The sequence below is a fragment of the Microtus pennsylvanicus genome, chromosome 11, assembly GCF_037038515.1.
Source record: "Microtus pennsylvanicus isolate mMicPen1 chromosome 11, mMicPen1.hap1, whole genome shotgun sequence".
Classification (NCBI taxonomy): Eukaryota; Metazoa; Chordata; class Mammalia; order Rodentia; family Cricetidae; genus Microtus; species Microtus pennsylvanicus.
Window position 1 is genome coordinate 44958922 of NC_134589.1, and position 20581 is coordinate 44979502.

General features: G+C 51.8%; 1 protein-coding gene across 4 annotated transcripts in view; it reads left to right on the forward strand.

Moving 5' to 3' along the window:
• The window catches only part of Abr (ABR activator of RhoGEF and GTPase), a 195546-nt gene extending 176275 nt beyond the window's left edge, over positions 1–19271 (forward strand). For all 4 annotated transcript variants that reach the window (XM_075991598.1, XM_075991599.1, XM_075991600.1 and 1 more), the window contains 7 exons: positions 11032–11091; positions 11333–11442; positions 12178–12317; positions 13018–13152; positions 13877–13982; positions 16135–16282; positions 16839–19271. In XM_075991598.1, coding sequence (XP_075847713.1) covers positions 11032–11091; positions 11333–11442; positions 12178–12317; positions 13018–13152; positions 13877–13982; positions 16135–16282; positions 16839–16928 — 789 coding nt within the window. In that variant the 3' untranslated portion in view covers positions 16929–19271. The remainder of the gene's footprint in view (positions 1–11031; positions 11092–11332; positions 11443–12177; positions 12318–13017; positions 13153–13876; positions 13983–16134; positions 16283–16838) is intronic.
• Positions 19272–20581: the final 1310 nt, after the last annotated feature.

The following is a 20581-nucleotide window of genomic DNA, read 5'->3' on the forward strand; positions in this document are numbered from 1 at the left end:
TGCAGGGCTGCGGGAAGGCTGGGGCTGCTGGGGACTCTGTCTACCTCTGCACTGCTGCTCCTGCTGGATCCCAGAAGTCCCAAGATAGGCTGGAATATGGGTATGAGTATGCTTTAAGTGGCTTGAACTTAGTGATAAATGCTAGTGGTGACCCCCACCCTAACCCTGGCTGCCTTCTCTGTATCTGTCTAATGCTCAGCAGAAAGAGGTTTGTGTCCCTAAGTAGACTCTGTCTGGCTTCCTCCTGAATATAAACTGGCAGGAATAGGAATAGACAGGCAGCCTCGCTGGGTCTTATTGTTCTCTCAGGAGCCCAGCACAAGCATGATTACCCCCAACCATCTCTTACGGATATCAGCTCTCTATTCCTTTGCTGATGGGCACCTCAGCATGGCCTGCCATGTGAGCTTTCTTTGTGAAAGCTGAAAGGATCGTTGCCACCCGGGAAGAAGGACTGGTGGCGGCGGATGGGGAGTAATGTGCTGAGTCTGGGGGCTCTAGGCTGCTTCTTCAGGGACCACCCAGACAACTGTTGGCCTGGTGCCAACTGGTTATCCAGCAACTCACACAGCATGCCAGGGGGTTCCTGACCGAGCTATGCCAGGGCAAGCTGCCTGCATGGTCTTGTCTACAGCCCCAGACCTGAGTTGGGATTAAAGTCTGAGATGGAAGTTGGCTGTCCTGCAGCTGGGCGGGCTGCCTTGGGGCTGGCTGTAGGCCCGGCCTCAGGCGGTCAAGGAGAAGCCAGACCCAGTGCCCAGCACACAGTAAGCGTTTGATAACTCCACAGACGAGATCAACCGCCTTAGTTGTTACACGGTGCCGGTTCCGGTTGACCAGAGCCTTGGTAATCCTTCAGTTTTGTTGAGGAACATGGAGTCTGTGATGGGACTTGAAAGTCTCCTTGTGGCTCAGAGGAAGAACCTCAGCTGAGATCTGTGCCAGCCAGCACCTGACAAGAAGGATGGTCTTGGGCCCATTGGCTCCTGCTTGGTTTGATCACTGGCCAGTGAGGCATATTTGACCCTATAGAGGTGACATCAGTCCTGGAAAGTGCTGGGCAGGGCAGCAACTTGAGCTGTCCTGCTTTGGCCCCTGTGTCACCTTCAGTCTCCCTGGGGACCAAGCAAGCAGAGCCCTACTGGCCCTGGCAGCTCCCAGAGCCCCTCTGTGCTGAGGCAGCTGTCTGTTGCCGGCAGCTTGGAGCCATCCCCACCCTGTCCTCCTCTCCTAGCGCTTGCTGAGGCCAGCAGACACCATTTCCATACCTCAAGGCTGGCCAGAAACCGCTTTAGCATGTTCCTGACCTAAAACTAAGCCAGTCAGATCCTTGTACTGTCTACCTGCCTTCCTGGGTGCCTGGCAGGTAGGGTTAAAATTCTAAACCTTGAAAGCCACGCTTTCACTTCTCCTTTCATTTGTGGCTGGCAGAACAGAAGCCACTTTAGGGACTCATTGGCTGGCTCGACTCTCGGTGGTATCTGACAGTTGTTTCTCTTGTGATCTCTGGCTGAGGGTGGCCGGCCAGCTAGGTGTCAGTGTGACTGCAGGATGGCCATGGCGCAGGGCTGTGCCGTGTAGCTGGTGATTCAGTCCCCTAGCACGTGCTGTGTGACGAAGGGTGTCGGTGTCATTGATACTGCAGGTGACAGAGGGACATCCGCCCTCCTGAGCCTACCTCGTTGTGCATAGGCCAGTAGGTTAGGGGGGTGACACCTGTTCTTCCCTTCCTTCTGGAGCCGAGTTAGCCTACTTATTTCAGAGTGGCTCACTGCCAGGCTAAAGGTGCTGAGATTGATTATGCAGGACTTCAGGTGGGGCGGGGGAAAGGTTCTGCCCAGCCTGGCATGAGCGACCACATTATTAATTCATTAACCATACCTTAAGAATTTGATGTCATGGATGCTGAGATACCTGTGGGCTTCTGCTCCCCTCTAACCAAAACCATTAAAAGCCAGAGGGGAGAGAAGGGTGACTCCTCTGGGACCCGACACTGGGGCCGAAAAGTCTGTTCGGATAGAAAGGTCCTGATATTACAATGGAGTGTGAAACCTCTGTTTGCTGGAGGGATGGAGGCAGAGGTACAGGGACTCGCCTAGGAGCAGTGCTGGAGTAGGTTCCTCTTGTCCTGTCCGCAAGGAGAGTTCTGGGGCTGAAGCTTCATTCTAGGCCCTGGCTTGGCAGTTGGTTTGTTGTGCAAGCATTTAGCAGAGGACACACGTGGCATTTGGCTTTGTGGGTTCTGCCAGGACGTGCAGTATTTAACTTGCATTTCAGTTTGCATTTTTCTTTTCTTTCCTTCCATCTTTCCTTCTTTCCTTTTACTTCCTCTTTCCAATCATATTCAAGTAGAGCAAGCTCAGAGGTTTTGCCCTTCCTCCTATCCTGCCTGGGTCTAGATTCTTAAGTTGAACCCAAGAGGCGAAGGGACTGAAGGAGGAATTCCATTCCTAATCCTGGAACAGCCAAAGGTTTTAATAGGGTCCCTTGTGGGAATCAGAGAGGCTAAGTAAGAGGCCCAAAGCAAGCCAGGCCAGAGACATTTGTCTGGTGAGGAAATGAAGACTCTTAATATTTCACTCACCCACGACAAAGATGCTTCTCATTCAGACCAGATACTGGCCAGAAGTGGAGATTCAGGTTGAACTGAAGATAGGGACAACAGAGGAGACTTAAGGAAAGCCTCTGGGGCCTTTGTCTCTGTTTCAAAGAGTGGCCACGTGGGCCTGAGAAGTCCAGAAGAGCTTCTCTAGGCAAGAGTGGGGCTGGTGTTGCTAAGTATACCTGTTCTGTGATGGCCATTAATCCACGCTGCTTACATAAAGGGTCAGAGTGGTCCATGCCTGAGAAAAGACAAGGTACAGGGCCTTGAGGTCACTTGTCTGGGTGACCTTAGCGCTTAAGAGGGCCATAGAAGAGGATTCCATTGTTAGGACAGGGCAGCTCCTTAGTCCTCTCTAGCATGTCATTTAGCTTGACAGATCTTTCCAGCATAGGTGTGCATACAATGTGCACATCCCAAGACATTCACTTAGCCATTCCTAGCTGTCGCTTACATTGAGGGTTCAAGAGTACAGGATATAAGATACACACATTGGGCTCATTCATTCATTATGGCTCTGAAGGTGAAGAGAGACCTTAACACTGCGTGTGGTGGCCGAAGCCTGTAGTCCTAGTCTGCAAAGCTGAGAGAGAAAGACCAGCACATGTTTGAGTGTAGCTTGTGCTTCATAATAAGACCCTTTTTAAGAAGGAGGAGAGATGTTAAAAGCTTCTGCCCTGGCTGTGGCTGCTGATGCTCTACCCTACTGCCATCCTCCCTAACTTCTTATCAAAGAGAAGAAACTTGTGAGTGTGCCTTTGCCATTCACGGACCCAGCCGTGTACCTGTAGGACAAAAGAACAAGAGCACTTCCCCCAGGATTAGAGACCCTGCAGCCCTCTGTGGGCACAGGACTGTGGTCAGACCAGCAGGTGGGACCCTGGGACCCTGTGCTTACACCTCCTGGAGTGAGCAGCTCTGGAACCACATGCATAGTCTTTCAACCCCAGTTCCCCCACCTTTCCACTGAGCTGTTTCTCCAGAGTCCCTGACTCTGCATATCCGCTGCACTGTAGCCCCATGCAGACACAGAGCCACCTGTACACAGTGTGCATTGCACAAGATTCATACACCCTGCGATGGAAGCCCTTGCTTAGGATGAACTTGTCAAATTTTTTGGCACCTGGAATGTCTTAGCTCTTGGTACTGTATGAAGTAAGTGCCAGGCCTCCCTGGTGCTCTCCAACATGTCTGATCCTATACACAGAGTGACCAGTTGTCCCTCCTGGGCTTGGTGCCCTGCTTTTAGATGGTCTTGGATGAGGGATTGCTGAGCCTGCCAACCAGAGTGGTTCCTCAAAGGCCAGAGTTGCTGGCTTCCAGGGCTGCAGTAGTCCAGAGATAGTGAGGTCCCAGGCCCAGAAGGACAGTGCTATGAAGAGAATTAAGAAGGATCTCTAAAACCTCTGCACATGCTGTCTGGGGGTGTTGCCACATGTTGGCGAAGGGCACTCATATACAGGGACTTAGCCTTCTGCTGAGCTGTTTGTCTTCCTTTCCTCTGTCACAGCATGCTGGGTACAGGAAAGAACACTGGCGCTCTGTCAGCTCCCTGGTGGCCTAGAGGAACACACACACACCCTGCTCCTGGAACCCGCTCAATGCCCAGGAGAAAGCCCATATCAGTCTTGGGTTTCCAAGAGCCATAGACCAGGTGTGTTGTCCTTGGTCTCACGGGAGCCATAGGAGCTATTCCTGGACTTCTGCAGAAAGGGAAAGGTGCCTGAGGAAATGTCCCCTAGCCCGGCCTCGCTTGAAACATGCACTGGGTTGGTAGGAGCCAAGGGGCTTCATTTTTTTTTCAGTCCTGGAAAAATAGCTTAACTTGCTGCGAGACCTTGGATAAACCTCTTCCTTCTGGTGTCGGTGCAGAGAAGGAGCTGAATGGGTTGATCTCTGTGAATCCAGCTCATATGATGGTCTTGGCTAGAACTTCATCCCTAAGCTTTAAACCCTCACACACAGCAGAGTCTAGCTGGGAGAGGTCACATGGGTGCACATGGGCCATGGCCAGCCATTCACTGAACATAGGAAAAGAGAGGCAAATGGGAGTGTTTGGCTTCTGTCTTGAAGGAAGCCTGGTAGAAAGCTATAAGCTGTCTCTACCCTACATCCTGGGGCACAGATGTTGATGGAGTACTTCCTTTGTACAGGGCCCAGGGATATAGAGGGCCAGGCAGGGAGGCCTGATCTAAAGAAGTCAGTCTGTGAGGAGGGTCATTTCAGGCTGTATGGTTTGTAAACACTCGGGAGGCAGAAGCAGGTGGATCTCTGTGAGTTCAAGACCAGCCTGGTCTACAGAGCTAGTTCCAGGACAGGCTCCAAAACCACAGAGAAACCCTGTCTCAAAAAACCAAAAAAAAAAAAAAAAATAGGGTAATGGAATAGAATGGAAGGGTTGGGAGGTTTAGCCTGGAGAATTTAACTGATGGACTCTGATGGGTTTAGCTATGAATGATCTAGGGGCAGTGCAGACTAAGTAATCTACAGGAGTAAAGCCCTAGAGCAGGTGTGTTCACAAGCAGGCAAAGGTTATGCAGAGTGGAGGGAACACAGTTGAAGGCATAGGGGCTTGTCAGCAGCCAGAAGGAAGCCGCTAGAGCCTTTCAGCACAACTTAGTGATGTTGATGTGTTTTGAGCATGACCGGGGTACCGGCATCAGTCTTAGCTCTTGATCTTCTCTGAGGTAAGTGCTAGTATTATCCTTGCCATTTTATATATGAGGGAACGGAGGCTTAGAGAATGACCTAGATGATGTCACTTGGTGCTTAACAGAGGAGCTGGCTCTTAAATCCAAGCAGCTGGGCTCTATATATAGGATCTCACCTATACCACCAGCCTTATGTGGCCTCCAAGGAGGAAGCCCAGAACTTCCTCAGGCCCTGGGGCTGCTTCTCAGATGTCCAGTTATCAGGGTGGCCATGCAGCCAGTTGATAACCTAGATGGGAACTTGTGGAGGTGCAGGGTTCTTGCCCATCTAGCTGCCTTGTGGGTAGGATGTGCTACTTGGCCCAACATGCTGTATCTCAGCGGTCACAGGGATGCTGTTGATGATGTATGTGAACAGGAGACTTGGAGCAGATGTGAGGCCTGGAGAGGAGTCTGTTCAGAGCTGCACAGTGGAATTGCCAGTGTCCCCATTTTCACTAGAAGTAGGCTCTATACCTAGAAAAAAATGTTCCTAGTCAGGGTGGAGAGATAAAGTCAGTTTTAGAAAAGGACTTTATAATTCTTATGAAACCACTGCAAGTCAAGGCCTTTGAGCCATGGTGGTCTTCCAGAGCCTTGGCATTTCAACAGCAGCCGGCATGGACTTTGGAAAGCCTTCTGCCTCAGGCAGCTGAGAGCCGCCTCTGCTGCTTTGGCCCTAAACACCTCCAGACAGGGCTGCTGTCCCTGCTCTTTCTGCCCTGCTGACCGCAGCATGGCCCTGGCAAGGGCGGGGTAAAATACTTTCTTTTCACTTGAAGTGTGGCCCTGAGTAGGGGAGGCCCTGGCAGAGCCCCAGGGCTAGGGGAGAGGTGAAGGTCCAGAAGTGGTCTGGTTTTGAGTTTTGTTTGCTTCTCCTCAAAGTTCAGCCATGCCCAACCAGAAGCTAAGAGTGTGGTCTACACAGGATAGGCTGAGCGCACTGAGTGGAGCGCTGGAAAAGGCAGGTTGCTATGGGACTAAGAAGCTAACCTGGCTTCAATAAAAGCCTCCTTCAGAGCTGCTAAACCCCTTCCATATGTGGGCCCTGGGAACTTCAAAGTCCTTGAGAGGGGGAGGGGAAGCAAGTAGAAGCAAAGGGGCCTCATCCGGGCATCTTAGGATGGGAGTCAGCTTAGCACCTGTGGCTGGCTTGGAGCAGATGGGCAGACTGGCCACAGAGCACCTTCGGAGCAGCCTGGCCAGCCCCGCTGTGCCTGTTCCAGAGGGAGAGGGCTAGAAAGGCAGAACTGGCTGGGCTTCACAGTGAGGCTGCCAGGCCACTGGGAAGATGAAGCGACAATTTCCTGAACCTGACCCTGCTCTTTTCTGACCCAATTGCTGAGCTGGAAGGCAGGATAGAGGCATGTTCCTCTGCCCTTCCCTGAGCTCAGCAGCCACGTTGACAGAATCTTAAGTGCCCTGCTGCAGGAAGGCGAGGCTGTCTCTTGGCAGATTCCTCTCTCCACTGCCTGCCCTGCTGTGCCTCTCACGCCTGTGGTATGTCCCAATGACAGGCTGGCTTAGTTTCCCAAGGGATCCAGCCCTAAGCCTGTGACTGTACTGCAAGCAAGGAACAGTCATCCCGAGGCCGCCACTGTGGCCCTTGGTATCAGAGCCATACCCACAGCAAACATGGTACCTCCATGGCCTGGTCCCCCAGGGACACCCAGACTACCTTTTGTTAGTACCTCGCTGCAGCTGATTTTACTGAGGTTCTTGATGTGGTGTGGCGCTCGCACGCCTCTTAGCAGAGCGGCTTTAGCACACTGGATCTACTGCCCTGGTTAGAGAGCATGTCATTTTTATAAATCTCTAAGACTTGGAGGGGGGTCTATTCCCTTCCAGAAAAAGGCAAGGGTGGATCTCGGTCTCAGGAGGCCACAGGCAGAGTAAGTAGGAATAGCAGGAACAACGTTCCTGGGCGTAGGAAGTCAGGGGCTTGTGCAGGAGGCTGAACTCCTCACAGCCTCTGGTCTCAAGTGCTGTGGTAATGATAGGAGGGGGCTCATAGAAAGGGGGTTCCACTTTCGGAGGTGGAGGCCTAGAGCCTTGCTGAACATTGTCATCAGGGTGTGCATCATCCACTGAACCCCTGGGTGCGTCCCAGGGCTCTGCTTCCTAAGGACTGCCCATACCTCTGCTGTTCTCCACAGAAGCCAGACTTTCTCTTGGTCCCCAGCTGCTCCTAGACAGGCCTCTTAGCGAAGACTAAGCAGCCCACGTGAGGGCATGTGAGAAGGTGAAGCAACCACACTCACCACTCCCTGGTGGGCTAGCTGTGTGGCAGACGACATGTGGCATAGTGGAACGTGGTCCAGCCGTCGGGAGGATTCGGGCCTGAAGATGGCTTTATCAACTGGTAGAGACTAGCAAAAGAGACGCCAGTGGTGAGAGAAGGACAGAACTGCTTTGTGCCTTCTAAGCCAGCACCGGGAAGTAGCCAAGAAGTGATGTGGTTACCTGCCCAGACTGGTGAAAACTGGGCCCTGGGAGAAAGGGCTTTCACGTCTGAGGATGTTCCCCAAACTCATACTGCGTGTCCCCTGTCCTTGGAGCCTCTGAGCCTCACCCTTCTAAGACCATGTTGGTGCTTCCTATGCTAAATACAGGCCCCTTTGGTCTAAAAAGAGTGACAGTGAGCGGGGATTCTAGCAGAGCCCCTGCATTTTGTGGCTCATGGGCTGGAGCACTCTTGGACAGTAGTCTAAAGGCCTCCACTTCTCTCAGGGACAGGGCAGGATGTGTGGCCCCAGTGGGGACTGATGCTAAATGCACAGACAGCTGGACTGCTGTGTGTGTGTGTGTGATCACTGCTTAACAACGTCCTCTAAGGAGTTTGAGGACCTGTTTCTCCTTTGCCTTGCTCCACCCTGGAGGAGCCTCACTGCAGGTTTGTTACCTGTGGATCTCCCCCACCTAGCCCCTCGTAAGCCCCATCTGCCTTTCTCCTTCAGATGGTCTGATATCTTCCACTCAGCGCCTGTGCCTGGGACCCATGGATGGCACCTGTCTTCTGGGACTAATGGTTGTCCCCTCTGACTGACATCCCTAGGGCTGGCTCCTGCACCCTGAGCACTAATCTAATCAGGAAATAGCAGAGTCCACAGTTCCCAGGGGTTATAAATAGTCACAGCAGCTCAGGCAGCATCATTTCTCTGGAAAATGTGCCATGTCCCTTTCGGCTCCCCACCCTCCCTTCTCTGTATTTAAATGACATCCTGAAATAGACTTGGTTTCTTGTGGCTGCAGGCCTCCTGGGAAACTGAGCATCATTGTCAGGGTACCGAGAAGCTGAGCAGGTCTTTCTAAGGGGCTACTAGGGGCACACCTGTGGCAGGAACCAAGGACATGGTAGTAGTGGGAACTCAAAGAAAACAAGACCGGCGCCTTAACCACAGCTGTCCTGAAAGGTTGGAGCACGTGAACCCACAACAAGCTAGTGCTAGACCTTAGCATCAGCAGGTACTTTACCTGTTTCAGCTCCCAGGTGCTGGGGGTGGCACCTTTAATCCCAGCACTAGGGAGGCAGAGACAGGTGGATCTCTGTGAATTCAAAGCCAGCCTGGTCTACAGAGCAAGTTCCAGGACAGCCAGGGTCACACAGAGAAACCCTGTGTCGGAAAAAACAAAAAAATGAAAAAGGCTTCCAGGAAAGCAGACTCATGTGGGGAAGAGAGGAAACGGGAAGTTTGTTCTAGAAGCAGCTAGACACCAGACTCTACTCCAAGAGGCCCGTTGTTGCTTCTGAGAGAATCATGCTGCCACCAGCCACCACTCCAAAGTGCAGGGATCAGGTTAGGCATGGTGCATGATATCCTACAGATTGAGCAAAGAGAGTAAGTCAGGGAGACTTGCCTGCACCCAGAGCACATTCCCTAGGTCTTGGATACTGGGTAGGTTTCTTGTAGTGTTTGAGTCTCTATGTCTTTGTCTTCAGATTGGGAACAACTATGAAGGCTTAAACCACACTAGTGGGTTATGACGATTAACTGAGATGTGTGTACAAAAGATTTGTCAAAGTGTCAGACATAACACAGAATGCTCACACTCTGTCAGGCAGCCCTGTGAGGTAGGCATGGCTACCACTATGAGGAAGTTAAGGCTCGTGGAGTCTTGGTGATCCACCCAAATTCATGAGGTAGAATGGGAGCCCCAGGTCAGCCATGACCACTAATCCCTGTTATTTCTAAACTCAGGGAAAGTCCAGATGCCACTCTAGGGGTTGGGAGCCATTGGCTCTGTCAAGAGGCTGTGCCAGGCCTTAGGGTACTAAGACAGGAAAGGGATATATGGTGTCAGGACCATCAAACAGCCTGAGACTTCCACCAGTGCTTAGACTTACTTTCAAAAGAATTGGTCGTTAAGTAGACGAGAATGTACACATCTGAAGTCTCAGCACTCAAGAGGCTGAGGCAGGAGGATTGAGAATTCCAGAGCAGCCAGGGTCACAGAGCAAGACCCTGTCTCAGAAATCTCCAAAGAAAGGGATGCATCTGTCTCAGTCAGCTGGGGAAGGACAATTGAGATCCCTCTACCCTGTGTGGCCACTTCTGGGAGATAGAATCAGGTCAGACAGAGGTCCTGATTCTACCACCCAGCAGTCCAGATGTAGTAAAGGAACTGGGATAAAGCAGGCCGTGCTGCAGGTCGGGGATTTGGGGGCATAAGTTAAGCAAGAATGGAAGTTCAGGAAAGTAAGGCCAAAGTTGGGGCTTCTTTCTGTTGGGACTCTCTGGAATCATTGGCGTCAGGCCTTCTGAATGAGAGGGCCCAGGCAGCAATCAGGCTGGCAGCTGTCCCACTGTGGGCAGGGGCTCTGCCCAAGGCAGATCTCCACATGCTGCATTCTAGTCTCAGTCCCATTCCTCCTCTGTGCACACACTGCTGGGCACAGGGCTCGAGCCTCTGCAGCCTAGATGCAGGCCCAGAGCCAGCCAGGTATATCCCAGACCTCATCAGAGGTCACCGACGCTGGAGGACCTGGGCTGACCTGCATACGTCATTTCTTTTTTCTGTGGGTACAGTGTCCTGTTTAGGCACATGTACCCCTGAAGAGACTTGCCCAGGAAAAAGGTGGGCAGGGGGAGTTGCATCAGCTCTGATTCCTTGAAGGAGAGGGGCCTTGTCACCTCAAAAGATGAGCTCATTCTTGTGTTTAAGTGGATGATGGTGGGTGTTGAATCACTATGGTAATTAGATTCCACTGCATACACTTAAAGAATGATGTCATCATTTTTAAGATGTCAATATTTACATTATCCTGGAAATGATATTCTTTACAGCTACTTAAACTTGCCATAGTAACGTTGAGTTTAAAACATGCAGGGGTTAGGGGTGGCTGGGATATATAACGCATGGGCACAGTGTGGTTTTAGTGTTCCATTCTTCTGGCAGGTGCCAGGAAATCGGGAAGCCCTGGTATCCCCTCATTCCCATGCTCATCTAAGTGTGCCGTATGTGTTGTGCTCTTAGTGTGCAGTTGTTGTGTCTGTGACATGAAGTGACAAGGCCCATCTGACTGTAGTGGTAGTCAGGAGCCAGCATGGTGAATCAGGGGTCCTTCCCTAGGGAAGACTGGGGGGAGGGAACTGCGGGCTCAGGCTACTTCAACAGGTTGATTTCAAGATCAGCATCTAGCCTTCTGCCTTTTCCACCCTTTACCTGTCTTGTGAAGCAACTGCTGACCAATGGGGAAGCTGGGCTCTGACCTGTCCTCCTTCCTTTCTTCCCCCGCAGCTGGATCCACAGACTGTGGAAACCAAGAACTGGCATACAGATGTGATTGAAATGAATGGGGTAAGGACATCTGAGCCATGGTGGGCACCCTCCTGCCACCTTCCCCTGGGTGCTAGGCAGCTTGTACCTCCCTCAGTCCAGTGTCCTCTCTTTGGCCACACCCTTCCCTATCCCAATTGCAGGTGTGCATGGAGCCCTGCCAGCTTAAGGGTAGCCCTCTTTACAGTCCTGGGGAAAGAGACCCTATGTTTGGTGACACTCATGCCCTGGGGGATTTGTACCTACTCCACCCCCTGACCAGATCAAAGTGGAATTCTCCATGAAATTTACCAGCCGTGACATGAGCCTGAAGAGGACCCCATCCAAAAAGCAGACTGGTGTCTTCGGAGTGAAGATCAGCGTGGTGACCAAGTAGGTGCTGCCTTGGAGACTGAATAGCTTGGGTACCTGGGTGCCAGCCACATCCCACCTTCCAGCCCCTGCCCGTGCCAGCAGCCTAGTCAGTCACCACAGGCAAGCAGTGTGAAGGCCAGAAATGGCTCCCAGGATGTTTTAGAATTAAGGAGTCCAACATAGAAACAGTGGACAGTTCCAAGGGAGGCCAGAGTGTTTCCTGCACTAAACAAGTGACAGTGACCGTGGGCCCACATGTGGGCTTGGCAGCAGTAAGCTGGAGTCAGAGGGTGGCCGGCTGGGAAAGGGCCACGCCCGTTAGGTCACTCTGCCCCTCTGGGCGCTTTGTTCCCAGCTCTTGACCTACCCTGGTCATATGAATTAGCTGCTTAGCCTCCCCGTGAACATTTTTGTTTGCTGTTTTTCCTTTCCCCTGGAGGATTTTTTTATTGCATTGCTAGGGTGCGGACCCAGGGTCTCACGCTTGCTACTGCAGTGCTCTGCCACTGAACTGCTCCTGCCCACAAGTGTCTGAACCCAGTGGGGTCGTCTTTCACCAGTCTTTGAGACTTCTTCCCCATTCTCATTGCCGTACCTCAGCAAGCAGGCTCTAGGGAATGGGAAAACCTCTTCTCCAGGCCTTCTTTGCCTTGACTCCTGACCCCAAGGGGCTAGTGCTGCTGTGGGAACTAGAGGGCACAGCCAGTGTGAGAAGCTCCATCCATCCATCTCATGTGCACCCATGTCCTACAGGCGGGAGCGCTCCAAGGTGCCCTACATCGTAAGACAATGTGTGGAAGAGGTGGAGAAGAGGGGCATCGAGGAGGTTGGCATCTACAGGATATCAGGGGTGGCCACGGACATCCAGGCACTGAAGGCCGTCTTTGATGCCAGTGAGTAGGGAGGCCCAGTGGGCATGGGTGGAGAGCAGGGAAGTCTTGGCCTATAGTTTGCTGTAGCATGAAGGAAGCTGTTTCCGAGTCCTCTGACAAGTTACATGTTCTACGTCTTTCACTTAGTCTCCCTCCACTCAGTTTCTTACCCACTGCTACAAATAAGGACAGCATTCAGAGAGGTCAGGTCCCTTACTCCGGGTTACCCATCTCGTAAGGTTTTGAACCTCAACTGAAACTGAGACCTTTTTGACTCCAGAGTATATACTGCTGGCTCAGGCTCCTCCCTGCCGGCTCTGGGTCCTATTACCCTGGGGCAGGTCTTCTCAGCACAGCCCTTCCGTGGTGCGGTCTGGCCCTCGGTTTCCTCTTCTCCATCCTACTGGGTCAGGCTGAGGCAATGGTAGCATATCTAGTGCTCAGGGTGCCTGAACTAGGCCAGCAGCAATGAGTCCAGCTAGACAAGTTATGTCCCTCCCCTCTTCTGGGAAAGCCTGTCCCCTGCTGTCCTTTCCTACAGATAACAAGTGAGGTGACATACCAGAGCTGGTGGGCACCATGTATGGCCTGCCTTTCTAAGGGAAGCCAAAGGCTGAAGTGCAGTGGGTAGAGGTTTGAGGGACAGATGTACTGAGGGCTGCCACTGAGGAGAAGCTGTCTCAGGTCAGTGTAGCCTCAGACTTTGCCCCCTCCCGTACAGATAACAAGGACATCCTACTGATGCTGAGTGACATGGACATCAACGCCATCGCTGGTACCCTCAAGCTCTACTTTCGGGAACTGCCTGAGCCACTCCTCACAGACCGACTTTACCCAGCCTTCATGGAGGGCATCGGTGAGGTTTCCGGCATCCTGGGAGGGTTAACTGGGCTGAGTCTAGGCTGCTGAAGTGACAGGCAGGGAGAGATGCCCCGGGAACTACTGCCAGTGATGTGTCCAGTGCACTTTCTGTCACTGTGGCTGAAGGACCCGAGAGTGTGGTGGGCTCTTGCTATCTGCCTGTGTGTCCCCTTTGTGGCTTCTCTTTATGTAGTGATCTGTTTCCTAGAGACACAGGCATTTAGGGAAGAAGGCCCTGAAGCTACCAGGACCAGAGAAGAAGTGGGTTTAAACTGTAATATAGTGAGGACAGCTACCCTGATCCCCACAGAATGGCTCTTCTGATTGCTCAGGTACTAGCCAGTGGACCTCTGTGCCCACCTACATGGGCCACTTCCAGGCCTGGCACAATGCTCCCATCTTCTCCTGAGGAGACAAGGCTTCAGACCCCATGGGGAATGTGAAAGCTAGGGGAGGCTGTTGAGTCTAGGTGCCAGCATCAGAAGTGTTTGACAGGAAATATCCCCACCCCAGTAAGAATGTGCAGCTCCTTGGTTGAACGAGCACCAAGTATGGCTTGTGCGGCATCGGGATAATGGCTAGTTCACGAGGGAAGGAGGAGGCCGCCCCCCCCCCAGCCTGCTTTCTAGCCATGTTACCCATGGTGGGACATCCCAGGGGAACCTGCTGCTGACAGCCCCTCCAGCCAAGCCCTGCCCTAGCCCTTTCTCCTCCTGCAGCCCTGTCAGACCCTGCTGCCAAGGAGAACTGCATGATGCACCTACTTCGCTCCCTGCCCGACCCCAACCTCATCACCTTCCTTTTCCTGCTGGAACACTTGAAAAGGTAAGGAGGAGAGGTGGGGCTCAGCCAAAGCTGTCACCTGTCCTGCCAGACCCATCTTCTCAACTCCACCTCCTGGGTACTGACCTGTGCTAGGCCACCCACAGAAGCCCGAGTGATTGTTTTCAACCTCCTAATTGTAGCCTAAAGTAATTGGCCATGGCACAGTGACACATGCCTGTTGTCAGGATACTGAAGCAGGGGGATTGCTTGAACAATCAAGAATAGCTTGGAAAACATAAGGGGACCCTCTTAGAGTGGTAGGTGAAGCACAGACCTCAGGTTGGTTTCAATCTGTGGGCTTCAGATGCAGCCATGTAGTCGGTGTAGTTTTCTGTTTGTTTGCATTTACATAGTGTGTGTGTGTGTGTGTGTGTGTGTGTGTGTACGTACATATGTGTATGTGCCATGGCTTGCATGTGGACGTCAGAGGACAACTTGTCAGAGGACAAGTTGGTTCTCTCCTTGCTGAACTCAGCCCATCAGAACTGGCAGCAAGGACCTTTAACCACTGAGCCATTTCACCAGCCCAGTGTAGCATTTTTTAAGTGAAACAGAAAGGGCAGTAATAGGGTGGGTATACTCATCACTCACTTTTCAGCCCAGGACTAACACAGACATCGACTTGGTGTTCCTAAATTCACCTGCTACATTAGACCTGCTCCTCTGAGCTCATCCCCTTACCCAGGTGCTGGCCATAGTTCAGTCAGGCCAGCCTCTGGAAGACCAGTGGGGACTCAGACACAGCTGAGGCTGCTGCCTTGTTTTTCCTATCATGAGACAATGTCCCTCCCTCTGGTTTGGCGAGGAGCAGAGTCCCAACTAGTTCCCAAATAGTTTGGTGAACATTGTGGGAGGACACACTAAGGGGGAATAGGAAGGGAAAATTCATTAGGTTTTCCACCCTGGGAACTGGGCCCACATCTGGGTTCGTGTGTGTGTGTGTGTGTGTGTGCTAACCAGCTGCATAGCTCCCTGCTGGCATTGAAGCGTTTGCCCGTTTCCAAAGCAGTCAGCAGGCACATTTGTGACTCTTCCCTAGAGGCTGGGAGTTGCATTGAGAGTAGGATGAGAGGCCCTGGCCAGGGTGGGTGTGTGTCAGAGCCTCAGAAACATCTCCTAGTATGGAGTCAGGGGAGGCCCAGGATTTGTGTTTGATGATACTGAGCCTGCCTGGGCAGTAGCCACAGATGGCAGCTCCCACTGTCACTCGGGACATGTCAGTGGAGTACCTGGTCTGTTGGTAAGAGAAGCAGGGAAACTCTAGAAAGAGCTAGAGTAAGCCTGTGCGCATACCCTTCAGAGGCAATGGGGAATTCAGGCCTCAGACTTGCCTCTGGTTACAGCTGCTCCTGCTACAACACAGCCTGCATAACTGCAGGCCAGGCTAGCCACTGCCTCTGGGCAGCACGTCCTCCCTGCCATGCCCTGCCCTGCCCTGCCCACTGTTGACTCCCCATAACTGTACTACTGTACTCCTGGGGAGACTGCTCAGAGTTCAGAAGCCAGCTCTAGCAGTATTAGCTGTGTGACTCTGAATAAATCACTTAACTTCTCTGTACTTGGTCTCCTCACCTCTACAGTGGAGAGGATAATGTTACTTGCCTCAAAATGGCTGGCAGTATACAGTATTACAGGAAGAGTTCTTAGAACAGTAGTATTTGCCATCTTTTTGTTGTTGTTTTGGTTTGGTTTAGTTTTGGTTTTTCAAGGCAGGGTTTTGCTGTGTAACAACAGCCCTGGCTGTCCTGGAATTCACTCAATAGACCAGACTGGCCTCCAACTCACAGACTGACCTGCCTCCCGAGTGCTGAGATTAAAGACATGCACCACCACACCCAGTGTATTCTCCATCTTACTGCAATGATTTTATCTAAGCCAGGGGCGGTGCCATTGATAGTTGTTAGTCCTGACTTGGCAGTTTCCCATCAGTTTGGCATATAGCCTAGGAGCTAGGGGTATGTTATATACTGGGGTGCATCTGGGACTTCAGTCCCTAGTCTAATGTCCTTCTCTCCTGTCGGAAGGGAAGCTAGGTGACTACTCCCTTGATGCCTGAGGGAGCTTCTTCAGGTGCCTTGAGCTTCCTGGCACCCCAGGTCTCCTGGGGCTGCTGAAGAGGGATTTACTTCTCTGTTCTCCTTCCTTTTCCCAGGGTTGCTGAGAAGGAACCCATCAACAAGATGTCACTTCATAACCTGGCCACTGTGTTTGGCCCCACGTTACTGAGACCCTCAGAAGTGGAGAGCAAAGCACATCTCACATCAGCTGCAGACATCTGGTCCCATGATGTCATGGCCCAGGTACTACCAGCACTGTGCAGGCCTCCAGGCAGTTCAGAGGCCCCACTTCCCCCCTAGGCAACTGAACTGGTGGGATATAGGGTGCCCGAGCACAGGGCTGCAGAGCTCCCGCTCTGCTATGTCAGAGTTGAGGAATGCCTGTCCAGGTGCTAGCTGCTTTCCTGCGGGGGCCTCAGTCTCGGGTACAGAAGATTTCGGGACTGAGGGTTGACCTCATGTATAAAAGATCTGGCATTGCTTTGAGGGTCAGACTTTTCTGGGCTACCTTTAACACCAGGATAGGCTGTCCAACCAAAGCTGATGTCAGGCCCCCTTTTGACTTAGGCATGGAAGTGGCTCCCTGACCCTTGGCCCTGCAGCACCCTCTAGTGCTATAAATGAGTGAAGGAACCTGGGCTTCCTAAAAAGGGGAAGAAGCCAGAATGGGCCTGGGATGGATGTGACCTGGGCAACAACAGACTTGGTTGCAGCTCGGGAGTCATTTCTTCTGAGCATAGCAGGTGAAAGGTGTCTGGAACATGAGGACCCCAACCTCAGTCTCCTTGTTTCCCCACAGGTCCAGGTCCTACTTTACTACCTGCAGCATCCCCCCATCTCCTTCGCAGAACTGAAGCGGAACACACTGTACTTCTCTACAGATGTGTAGCCTGAGGTGGGCAGCTGTGGGGGTGGCCAGAGCCAGCCCTCCAGCCAGGGCCCAACATAGACTTGAAAGACTGCAACAGAAACTCCCCAGCCTAGCACTCCAGAGTCCAAGGGAAGCCACCTTCCGAGAACTGGAACCCGTGCAGCTTTTGTACCACCTTGTACAAAGCCAGCTGACCAGCCCCCAGCCTCCTCACCACACCCCAGCTCCTACCCTCTGTACCTTTGCGTGTGTCTGATGCTCCGTGCTGTCCAAGATTGTTTTATGTATATTTGTGATGCAGAAAAGGTAGTGGCCAAGCTGGTGTGGGCACAGACAGCCTGCTTTGTTCTTTCATTTCTCCCAACACTTTCTTTCTGCCTGAGTCCAGTTTGGGGACTTCTATTTTGCACTGTGTAACTGCTGCCAGCTTCTCCTCTCCTGGCCCTGCTCCCAGATTGCAGCCTCCCTGCAGTGTCTCTGCCCTCTCCATCTTCCCAGCCTGCTGCATGCATGTGCAGCATGGGGATTTGCTCCATCACTGCAAAGTTCTGCAGAGGCCCTGGGCAGTGGTGGCCTGTCTGATGTGCTGTGTGCCGCCCTTGGCCTCATTGCTCTCCACCTATGGAAGCACACCTGCTTCCTTTGCTGTCTGTGCAAATGTTGAACAAGGAGACAGACACACACTAATTCTCAGCTTAGCACAGAGCTGGAGAGCTGATTTCTGGAATGTTCTATTTGAGAATTGCCCTTTCTGGGGTTTGTCTGTTCTATCTCCTGCCTACCATGAGGCATCTTCAATTGTTTCTTCTACTGCTGGATTTTCTGTTTCCTTTTCCCTGGTGTTGTTTTGAGTGTAATGACTCACACGTGTCCTGCTATCGAGAGAGGTCAGGAATGCACCTGAGGATGTGGTGGGCACCCAGGCTGTGAACCAAGACGGATGGAGTGGACAGCAAGTCAAGGGAAGCCAGTCTTCACCGTAAAAACCTGCAGAGGCTATCCTAGTGGATGGAGCATGACCTCCTGAAGGGCAACATCTGTGGCTGAGTCAGGTGTCCAGATGACAGCAGGCTTTGTCCTGGAACCTCATATACCTCGTGGTACTTTTGCCTTAGATTTTACACCCTCAACAGCCAAGCACTGCCACGGGGCAGCCACCTTGTCATGTGTGCTCCAGAGCCTAGGAATAATAGAAGGCACAACGCAGCTGGAACAGCCCTGCCCTGGCACTGGCCCAGCTTCTAAATAGAACCCTGTGGGTAATCCCAAGTATTCTAGAAGTTGGGGGGCAGGCTGCCTCCCTTGTGTGTTCTGCTGGGGCTCCAGAGCATGGGGTCAGCAGGTGTCATTCCCAGCTTGGCAACCTATTGCTTGGTACTAGAAAGAGACTTATTCCCAAAGCACCATTTCCAGTCCGTGGCAGTTAGCAGGGAAAGGTGCTCCTGGCACAGGGGCTTGAGCTAGGCGCAGCTTCCTGGATCTTCTGTGTGGCAGAGTTGATTCTTGGCCCTCAGGATTGGGGAGACCAGCTCTCATTGTGTGTGCTCAGGGCTAAGTCTAAAGATGGGTTTGCTGGCCCCCAAGCTGTTGTTTGCTAGGTGAAAGGCAGGGCTTTCAGGTCTTGTTCATACCTGTTGCCTTTGACAGAACGGTACAGTTTGTGCATACAGGAGAAAGGAATGCCAACTTCCCAACTGCTTATTAGCAGTTTAACAAGGAGCCTTGCTGTCTCAAACAGGTGAAAGAGAATGCCTCTGAGTGTAGAGGTCACATCATCTAGCCATGGTCTTGGCACTCAGGTGCTGGTGTGTGGCATTCTTGCTTCCAAAGAATTGACAGTAACAAATTATCAAAGCCCATCAAAACAGTGCCTCCTGTCTCTTTGAAACAAGGAATGTTGGCTTCTGGGCATTAGCTACTGCAGCCCCCAGGTTGCTTAGACAATGTAACAGCAGGAAGGCTGGAGGAGGAGCTGCGAAATATTAAAGGTTGCTATTATTTATAAATTCCACCCCAAGTGGGGCAAGTGAGGTGCCAGACCTGAACTGAGGTGCACCAAGGAAATATCTGGTGTTTCTTCTGAGACGGGGGCCATGCAGCCCCATCACTACCAGCAGGGCACCAGGAGACAGGGTCCAGGAACCCCAGGCATGCCTGTGCTTGCTTGGGCAGTGAATGAGGGCTGCCAGCTTTTGCTGATAAGGTAGGATGGGACCCCTAATAAGTTGGTATGGATATATTTTTTTTGTCTCTGTTCCGTTTAAACTTAATGTAGATTATTATAAATTGATGTAAACCATGTGAGAGGGAAATGTTAATAAAAAAAATAACTGCAAAGCCCCAACATTTGCACAAAACTCAGCCCTGTGGTGTGGATGTTTGTGTTCTTAGTCGTCTAGGGAAGATCACCAATCTAAATATTTAAACCCTTCCAGCTGCACCCACATGCTTCCAGGAACCTGTTTATCTGTCTATTCTTGAACCTCTGACTTTTGGGGTTTGTGGCAGTTGTGGGGAAAGTCTCTTCTCGCTCTCTACACATTCCCAAGTCCTTGCTGCTGTAATTCCCTTCATGGGACACTCTCTATGGACTTGGTCATCAGTGTGCCTGGGAAAAATGGCAGAAATGGGCCATTGGCTTCCCACTTAGCTGTATTTTCCCCTCAAAATTGGCATGTTATGGCAGCCTTTGGTTGAATTTGCTTATCAGGGACCTGCGTTCCCCACCAAGAGCCCACTCTCTCCTTCAGGACAGCCAGTAGGGCTTGTGTGGGACTTCCACCAGCCAAAGCCATTGGATTGGACACTGTTTATTCTGGAGATGAGGAACAGATGTGTCTGCAAATTGCTGTTTAGTTTATGAGCTCATACTGACCCCCCAGCCATCTAAAACAGGAAGCTATTCATCTCCCCTTGATTGAATAGTCCACGTGGACAAGGCCTGGTTTGTTCAGCTGATGTCTACTGTCAGCCCTGAGGCTCCTCTTTGCCAAGACAGTTGTGATGGCGACATTTCTTGTATTGAGGCTCATGTGGAAAACCAGCTGGTCAAAGACCTCAGGTACCTGAACACTTTGTCAGGTGCCAACTAGAAACCATTTTTGTTTCAAGGTGTTCCTAGATGAAGAATTTACGGACGGTGTAGGAAACACTCCTGTGCTTCAGCCGGTCTCAGTGATGAAGCCTCATGCTTACAAAAACAAGGCAGGCATCATAAAGAATTCACTGGGGCCTACAGGCAGGGAGAGAGTCACTAATAGAGTACTCGCCTAGCATGTTGGAAGCCTTGGGTTAAAATTTTTCGGTTTTTGAGACAGTAGCTCTGGCTGTCCTGGAATTCTCTCTGTAGACCCAGGCTGGCCTCAAAATCAAAGAGATTTTCGCCTGCCTGTCTCCCAAGTACTGGGATTAAAGGCATGGACTACCCAAGCCTTGGGTTTTTTCCTCAGCAGATGAGGAATGAAAAGGATTCAGCAGAGAAGAACATGAGCCCTGTGCACTAGCTCACACCCATTCCAAGGGACTAGCACAAAGGCAATGCTCTGGATTTGATGTCATCACTCACATACAGGACTCTCTGAATTCCGCTTAAGGGTGAGTAGAGATGAGGACGCAAGCAAAGAAAACATGGAAGGGTTCTTAGGATACAGCAGGGAAAAGACTGAGTGCTG